This window comes from Entamoeba nuttalli (assembly GCF_000257125.1).
Source record: "Entamoeba nuttalli P19 unplaced genomic scaffold asmbl_3492, whole genome shotgun sequence".
Classification (NCBI taxonomy): Eukaryota; Evosea; order Mastigamoebida; family Endamoebidae; genus Entamoeba; species Entamoeba nuttalli.
In genome coordinates this window covers 1-8,370 of record NW_008576119.1, presented here as the reverse complement: position 1 = coordinate 8,370, position 8,370 = coordinate 1, and the positions used below count along the sequence as shown (strand labels likewise).

At 26.1% G+C, this 8,370-nt stretch overlaps 7 protein-coding genes across 7 annotated transcripts; 4 read left to right on the top strand and 3 right to left on the bottom strand.

Moving 5' to 3' along the window:
* Positions 1 to 204: 204 nt before the first annotated feature.
* On the bottom strand, positions 205 to 1,407 carry ENU1_070640 (WD domain, G-beta repeat-containing protein; the record flags this gene model as incomplete). The annotated part of the gene is made up of 1 exon (XM_008858420.1): positions 205 to 1,407. The coding sequence occupies one exon, from the start codon at positions 1,405 to 1,407 to the stop codon at positions 205 to 207; it is 1,203 nt and encodes a 400-aa protein (XP_008856642.1).
* A 257-nt stretch (positions 1,408 to 1,664) lies between these two features.
* ENU1_070630 (Ras GTPase-activating protein, putative) lies at positions 1,665 to 3,691 on the top strand (the record flags this gene model as incomplete). Its single annotated transcript, XM_008858419.1, has 2 exons — positions 1,665 to 1,766; positions 1,826 to 3,691. The coding sequence occupies 2 exons, from the start codon at positions 1,665 to 1,667 to the stop codon at positions 3,689 to 3,691; spliced, it is 1,968 nt and encodes a 655-aa protein (XP_008856641.1).
* Positions 3,692 to 4,003: 312 nt separating this feature from the next.
* ENU1_070620 (hypothetical protein) lies at positions 4,004 to 5,062 on the bottom strand (the record flags this gene model as incomplete). The annotated part of the gene is made up of 2 exons (XM_008858418.1): positions 4,004 to 4,159; positions 4,205 to 5,062. 2 exons carry the CDS (start codon positions 5,060 to 5,062, stop codon positions 4,004 to 4,006), a joined length of 1,014 nt encoding a protein of 337 aa, XP_008856640.1.
* A 123-nt stretch (positions 5,063 to 5,185) lies between these two features.
* On the top strand, positions 5,186 to 6,023 carry ENU1_070610 (hypothetical protein; the record flags this gene model as incomplete). Its single annotated transcript, XM_008858417.1, has 2 exons — positions 5,186 to 5,363; positions 5,410 to 6,023. The coding sequence occupies 2 exons, from the start codon at positions 5,186 to 5,188 to the stop codon at positions 6,021 to 6,023; spliced, it is 792 nt and encodes a 263-aa protein (XP_008856639.1).
* A 198-nt stretch (positions 6,024 to 6,221) lies between these two features.
* Positions 6,222 to 7,100, top strand: ENU1_070600 (hypothetical protein; the record flags this gene model as incomplete). Its single annotated transcript, XM_008858416.1, has 2 exons — positions 6,222 to 6,462; positions 6,523 to 7,100. The coding sequence occupies 2 exons, from the start codon at positions 6,222 to 6,224 to the stop codon at positions 7,098 to 7,100; spliced, it is 819 nt and encodes a 272-aa protein (XP_008856638.1).
* A 77-nt stretch (positions 7,101 to 7,177) lies between these two features.
* ENU1_070590 (Rho family GTPase) lies at positions 7,178 to 7,816 on the bottom strand (the record flags this gene model as incomplete). The annotated part of the gene is made up of 1 exon (XM_008858415.1): positions 7,178 to 7,816. One exon carries the CDS (start codon positions 7,814 to 7,816, stop codon positions 7,178 to 7,180), a length of 639 nt encoding a protein of 212 aa, XP_008856637.1.
* Positions 7,817 to 7,959: 143 nt separating this feature from the next.
* On the top strand, positions 7,960 to 8,316 carry ENU1_070580 (hypothetical protein; the record flags this gene model as incomplete). The annotated part of the gene is made up of 1 exon (XM_008858414.1): positions 7,960 to 8,316. One exon carries the CDS (start codon positions 7,960 to 7,962, stop codon positions 8,314 to 8,316), a length of 357 nt encoding a protein of 118 aa, XP_008856636.1.
* Between the last annotated feature and the right edge of the window lie 54 nt (positions 8,317 to 8,370).

Here is an 8,370-nt window from a genome sequence, read left to right as displayed (position 1 = left end):
CGTAAAGGTCTTATTAGAAAATATGGACTTGATTTATGCAGAAGATGTTTCAGAGAAAAGGCTGTTGAAATTGGATTCCAAAAGTTGGATTAAACTAACAGTAAATTGAACTTATAAACAAAGAAGGAATAAAAAATTATATTGGTTTCTTTTTTTATTATGTTTGTTAATAAGTTATTTTATATAAAATAAATAAAGAGTAAATTAATTCCAATAACATAAATTACCATCCCATCCACATGAGATAAATGAGGAACTATTAGTTGAATGCCAAATTACATCAGTTACACATCCTTTATGAGCATGCTCAAACACTTTTAGTATTTTTCCTTTTTTCCAACTCCATATAAAAATTTTACCATTAGCATCTCCTGAAAGAATATATTGTCCATCTGGACTAAAAGAAGGACGACAACACCAAGCCCCTGGATAATGGCCTCTAAATACCCTTCCACCCATTTGTCTAAATGGATCTCCCCTAAAACAAACAATAGAGTTATCCATTGATTGTGCAATAACATATTTTCCATGATAATCATTTAAACAAAACATTGTTTGAATACTAGGGTCTTGAATTTCCTTTGTAACTGAACCACTTCCTAAGTCATAATACCTTATTATTTTATCTTCAGATGAACATACTATTCCTTTTCCACAATGAGCAACATCTAAAGGAATTGAATCAACTATATATTCACACGTATGTTTTTTTTCTCTTATGTCATATTGAAATATTCTTTTGTTTGCACATCCTGCAAAAATACCATTTTCATTGGCAATAACACATTTATATGGTGGTTTTTCATCAGTTGAGTTGGGTGCTTCCGTCCATCCAGTAATAACTTCTCCTTTTACAATGTCCCAAACCTTTACAGTTCCATCCATTGAAACAGAAATAACAAAATTATCATAAAATGTAACTCTAGGAATCATAGACTGATGTCCTATTAAATTTTCAACAACACTTTTTTCTTTTAAGCCACACACTCTAATTATTCCATCATTACCTGAACAAACTAAAAAATTTCCTTCTTTGTGTATACAAAGAGATGTTAATGTTTTACAATTAAGATTGTAGTCCCAAGTACAATTATTTGGTATTTTACATTTTGAAATTTGTTTAATTTCTTTTCCAAAAGAGATTGAATCTGGAATTATCATTTCACCTTTTCCGAAACATGGAGCAGTAAGTTGAGAATATTCTTCAACAAGTTTTTTTGTTTCTTCTTTTTGAAGTTGTCTTTTTGCTTGTTCTTGTTGAATTAATAAATCAAATTGTTTTTGATCAAAGTCATTGTGTATTGGTTTTTTCTTTTGTTTTGACTTCTGTTTCTTTTGTTCTTTAAAAGCTTTTTGAAACTCAAGTTCTATACTTTCGTTGTTTATTTTCTCTGCTTTTGACTTCATTTTTCTTTATTTTTAGTTTTTTTTTCTTTGAGTCTTCTATTTTTTGATAAAATAAAAGTTTATTGGATAATATCTTTTTACAAATTAATTATTCTTTAAAAAAGTCTTTTCATATTTCATAAAAATTTGACAAATTTTGTGGACAAAAGAGAAACTTTACGGGAAATCAAAACAAGTTCTGTTGAATATAATCCTTTTTTTGAGATAAAAAAAAAATGGAGTAAAACTAGAAATTAACAAAAGTGTTCATACGGTAAATGAGTAGAATCTCGATATTTAAGAAGAAACCTAAAGTTAAAGAGGAAGTTGAGATTAGTTTAGACATTCCTGAAAGTATTAAATCAAACGCAATATGGAATGTTTGTTAATGATATTAGTATTTTTATTATTTATAGAATTAATAATTAAATTATGTTAGATTTGTCGTTTAGAAGATTATCACGTTGTGTCATCTATTATACGAACATGTGGTGTTGATACTGTACCATTTTGGGATGCTATAAGGAATTGTTTGGATAATGATGCTGTATTAATTTATTTATTAAAACAACACATAACAGAAGAAGTAAGAAATACAAAAGATAAAGCACAATTATTTAGAGCGAATGGTGGATTTACTCATTTAATGTCATCATTTATGAAAAAAGAAGGAAAAAAAATATTAGAAGAATATATTAATCCAATAATAAAAGTTGTAAATGAGCAACCAAATGAACTTGAAGTAGACAATACTAAAGTAGCACAGGAAGTTGTTGATAAAAATATTGAAACATTATTAACAATATTAAAAGAGCATGTATGTAAATTTGATATTCTTAGTAAACTAATTTCTCCAGATTTTTCGTATATTCTTAATGTTATTAAGAAAGAAGTAATGAAAAAATGGCCAGAAAATGCATTAATTGCTATTGGTGGATTTTTATTTTTAAGATTCATTAATCCAGCTATTGTTTCTCCACAACGATTTGGTAGTAATATGTTACTTCCAAATGATAATGGACATCGTACTTTGATTTTAATTAGTAAAGTTGTTCAGTCTATTGCGAATCAACCATTATGTCCATTTAGAGAAGAATGTATGCAACCATTTTCTGATTATGTATTATCACAATATGATCACGTCAATCAATTTTTGAATATTATTAGTTCAAATGATCAAATGCCACGATATGAGCGATCTATTAGTGATTCTGTTATTGTTGAAGAAATACCTATTATTATTAAAGGATTAATTGGATTTAAAGAAGACATAATGAAAGACTTCTATGAGAAACTTGATACTGTACCAGGAATAAAAGATAAATTAATTCCAATGTTAGATAATAGTGAAACAATCAAAAGATTTACATTCTTTGATCAAACAGCTGCATTAAATGAAATGATGTTATCAATGAAAAAATCAATAATTTCATATGAAAATGAAATAAGACAATTAAATGATAAAATAGTCGACCTTTATATAAAACTTGGAAAATATTTACCTGAATGTGAAACATTACCAGAAATTACATATAAAATTCAAGAAACAAAATTAAAAAGAATTGAAGAATTAAGAAAGAAAAGAGAAGAAGAAGAAAAAACAGAAAAAGGTAAAACTCTTATTAGTACTCAAGCAGAAAAACCTATACCTACACCTCTTAATAATAAAGAAGAAAATAAAGTAAAAGAAGAAGAAAAAGAGGTAATTATTAATGATAATATTGATAAAGTTAGTGATAGTGATTCTAGTCAAAGTGAGGATAGTGAAGATTTTAATAAACCAAAAAATAAAGAAGAAATGAGTGAAAGTGAAGAATGGTCAGAAAGTGATTCAGAAATCTTCTTGAGTGAAGTACAAGAAACTTATAAAAAGAAAATGGAAAAAGAAAGAAAAGACTCAATTACACCAAATAAAGCATCATCAATTTCTATTAATGAATATAAAGAATTAATGAAACAACAAGGACAATTACCAAAAGAATTATATGAAGAGGCACAAAAAACTATTCATATAATTCATAAATTAATGCACAAAGTACATAAATGTAATGATGCTAATCAACTCTACCAAACATCAGTAGAATTAATAATTATTATTCAAAAATTAAATGGAAAAGAAAATATTAAAACACAACACAAAAATGTTGAATGTGATGTTACAATGATTCCTAAAACAAAAGACCTTATTGAAAGATTAATAAAATTATTAGAAAACAAAATTGTAGATGACTTAAATTTAACTGTAGAACAATTACAAAAGATTCAATCTTTTTTGAATGATGTTTTACCTTATCTTAAAAATTAATTCATTTTTATTTGAATAACAAAATAATTTATTTACAAATATTATTAATAATTTAATAAATTGTTTTTTTGTTTTAATTATAAAATAGTGTCTATTGTATTTAACTTGCTTCAATAACAATAACTTAACTCTTCTATTCAACAACATACAATCATTATTTATAATATAAACCTTTATAAAATTGTATAAAGATAATGTTAGAGTCTTTTAAAAAAACAAAAATATGTCTCAAAAATAATTGATTAAATTATAAAAAAGAACCACCAATTAACTGAAATAATGTCTTAGTTTTGGAAGTCTGATTTTATTCAACTAGAATATTTTATCAATATGACGATCTTCTAATACTTTGTGCTTAACAAGGAAATCGTTGTGAAGACACCCATTAATAATTTCTTCACTAAAAGAGAATAAGGAAAATCCTAATGCTAAATTCATAGAATAAGCCATGTTGCTGTTGAAGAATGACTAATTAATAAGTTTAATAAAATTTAACTATAAATAATAACAAACATATTTTAAAGCATCATTAAACATAGAAAACATGATAATAAGTATAGGAACAATAAAAGTTAATACCTTTGCTTTCCAGAAATAAACACAAAGATGAGACCATGGGATATTATACAAAGCCATTGGAAGAAGAAGGTCTTGAACAGAAAGATAAGGATTACATACAGCAATCAATAACATTACACAGAAGAAATAATAAAATTGATGAGTAATCATTCTAGTGAATATAAAGAAAGAAATAATTAATGGTATTAAGGGTAATATAACTGTATACATCAAATTATATTCAGGGAACATATTTGTAAATAAATTCCAATATAAACCTAAGTTTGGTGTTAAATCACTCACAAATAGTTCTTTACAAAAGCGGAAATAATAAAATATTGGACAAGTAAGAAGTACTGTTGGTGAAAGGGAAGGTAATAATGGAAGTAATAACGGTAATGTTGCTGGGTATAAAAAGATTGTTATTGGAAGGAATGGAGAGAACAAGTGTTTATGTTTAGGAATAAGAAGAATCAACGATTCTAATAATGTTATTAATGAATAACTGGATATTGATAAGGATGCTAAGATACCAAATGGATTATACAACAAAACACATGCCGATGTCTTTGATATTGTAACTAATGGAAAGGAAGGTAATACAGATAATACAATTACGACGTAAGAAAGATATTCCTTTGGTATATAAGAAAATACCTCAGTTAATAATGTTTCATTTGGTTGATCTAACAAAGCAAACGGTGATGTATTTAATTCAACTCTACTTGGTAAAAGGTAAGTTGGTAAAAAATTTAATAATATTAAACGAAGAGATAGTCCAATAATAAAGTGGACAATAAATGGTATTTCCATTAACTGTTTTTTTTTGTTTTTTCTTTCTTAAAACAAAAAGAATGAAATAATTTTAATTATAATAAAATTAATATATTTAATAATATATTTATTTTGAGTTGAAAGTAATGAGAAAATATTGAAATGTCAACTGAACAACTTAAAGTTGCCATTGTCGGGTATGACGAACTATGTGACAAGTTTATGTATAAATTAGAAAATGAAACCAATACTCATATAGAGGTGTTAGGGAAAGAAAAAATAATTAAAGGAGAAATTAATTTAGAAAATCAAAAATTAGTAATAACGTGTATTGCTAATGGTTTGTATTATTATAAGTAATAATGAATCAAAATATAACATATAAGCTAGTGAGTTTAGTATAGAAGAATGTGGTACTGCTCTTATTTTGTTTAAAGCTAATGACCAAAGTAAAGAAACACAAGCACTAATTGATCAAATGCAACTCAACACAGAAGATATTTTTGGTTATTGTGAGGAAGAAACGAGAATGGATGGTATTGCCCAAACTAATCAAATACCACCAATGTCAACAATCAAAGACGTTTTATTGATTGTTAGAAATATTAAAAAAAATAGAATAGCCATTGGTGATATTCTTGCATTGAAAGAAATTGAAGAAAATGCTCGTGGTGCTCTTGAAAAACAAAGAGAAAAAAACAAAAGAGAACTAGAAGAATTCTCTAAACCGATAGAACAAGCTTTAAAGGATAAAATTACAGAAGAAAGTCTTCTTCTTGGAGAACAATCTTCTGAAGAAGTTGAAGATATTCATTGGACTGATGATGAGGAAGAAAAGAATGAAACAGAAACACAAAAAGATAACAGAAAAAGAACTGGTCAAATGGTTTTTGCCTCAAGTGGAAAAATAGTTGCTGCACCACCACCATTAAAGAAAAAACGAGTAACAAAACCAAAAACAAAGTCAAAAGTTAAATCAACGAATAAGAAAAATAAATGAATATTTTGTTTGTTTTTTATATCAAAATTAATGATACTACAAATAAATAATTTGGTATTTGGAAAATAACAGAAAAAGAAAAAAAAGAAAACTTTAAATATCAACAAATTAGCATGTCAGTTAGTTTTTATAATGTTTCATTATTGTTGGCAAATGTTGTACTTATTTCAATAGACAAAATTAGAGCCTTGTTATTTAATGGTTGTTCTTAAATACTTTGATTCTGTTGATACATTATGTAGATTTAATCTTGTATCTCATAATTGTCAAACTGCTATAAGTGCTACACGAATTAATCCATGTTGTGGAATTAATTCAATTGGAGTTGCCATTACTTTAGGAATAGGAAGGATGCAACGAATTGAATCAAAAGTATTTGATCAATTAGACACATACCAAGTTCATTTTCGAGAATTAGAAAAAATGAATGAAGTAGATTGTTTGTTATATTAATATAACTCAAGTTAAGCCAAAAACTTAAATAATATTTATATTATAGTAGAGAAGTATAAGATGTTTAATATTTATAAATTTATGATGAGAGATAACCCTGAAGATTGTAAGATGGCATTAAGTATTAGAGACCGTATATCTACTATTGGGATTGATACAAATTATTCAGTAGTATTTAAATTAGAAACAATGCCTATGCTTAGAGAACTTACTGTTCGTATTGGGGATAGTACCAAATATCCAGTTTTAGAAGATGTTTTTGCTGCTATTAAAAATAACAAATCTTTGCAAAAATTAACAATTAGTTTTAAATCAAATCTAACAGAAAGAATAATAAATGAAGTTCTTCCACAACAAAATCGTATTCATATTTCATTTATCATTAGTTGGTTAGATGATAATGATGTTGATGCAGTTTCTAAGTTAATAGAAAAAAGTCGTAATCCTGTAGGAATTAGTGATATTAATCTGAATGCTTTTCATGGCTTCTTTATGAATAAAAACAAAGTTGTATTAATTCCTCTTGTCAAAAAATATTTTAGAGTATCAAAAACAATGAAATTAGACCCTCGTTATAATGAATTAAAGAACTTTTATCTTCCAGTTAGAGAAGAAGAAATTTAATAATAAGCAATTTCTTTTTTTGTTTGTTTTAAATTAAACTTAAAACTGAAAGAGTTGAAATGAATTAAAAGAGGCATTTACTTTGAAACAATAAAGAGAGAGACAAAGGAAAGAGTCAAAAACAAAAGATAGCAGAAGATAAACGTACTACGGTCTTCATATAAAGATTGTTGATCGTGAGACTTTTGGTTATGAAGATCATGACTAAGAACTTTAATACATTGTTCAAAGATATAATCAACATTTTCATTATTTTTAGCACTACATTCAATAAATTCAATAGCCTTAAGTTCTTTAGATAACTGTAACCCATCTCCAGTAGAAATAAGAGGGTTTTTAACTTCACTATATTTCTTTCTCTTTTCTGATTGAGTAGCAATAAGGAAAAATGGAGTATGTGGACATAATGATTTCATTTCAGGATACCATTTATTTTTTACATTAATGAATGATTTTTTATTTACAACGCTATAACAAACTAATATTATATCCACGTTAGAATATAATGGTTGTCTCATAGAAGGTAAAGTATCAAACCCAGTTGAATCCCATAAGTCTAAAATTACTTGTTTTCCTCCTATTTTAAGTGTTTTAGTAGAATTTTCAAACACAGTAGGAATATATTCTTTAGGACACTTTCCTTCAATAAATGTAGTCAATAACTGAACTTTTTCAGCAGCATCATCTCCAATGGCAAGTATTTTAAAATATTGCATCAATATTAAGAAAGTTTGTAAGGATTTATTAGTTTCAACTCAATCCAATTTTTACTTTTTTACATAAAAGAAATTTTTACTTCCTTTTTTTATTACCATAAAAATAAAAAATAAAAAAAAACTTAAAAATTATTCTTATTGAAATGGCAGAAAATGATGATGTTTCTGATGAAATTAAACAAACTAAATCACGAAAAACTTACACAAGAGGTTCATTCATTAAAACAATAAAAGAATATTTAAAAGCAAATGGTGATGAAAATTGTATGGATGAAACTGTTGAACTTATTGAACAATTACTTATAGAGTTTATATTGGAGTTCACACTTAAAATTAGACAAGATGAACCAACAAAACAAATTAAACCAGAAGATGTGTTGATTCATCTCATTAGAGATAGAAGAAAATTTGATAGAGGAGCTTATATATTGTGTCAAGAGATAAAAACAAATAGATACAAAGAAGAAATAAAACAAAGTAATCAAACAGAAGGAAAATAAAACAACTATTTTATATATATTTCTTTCTTCTTTTAAACCATGAAAAATAATAAA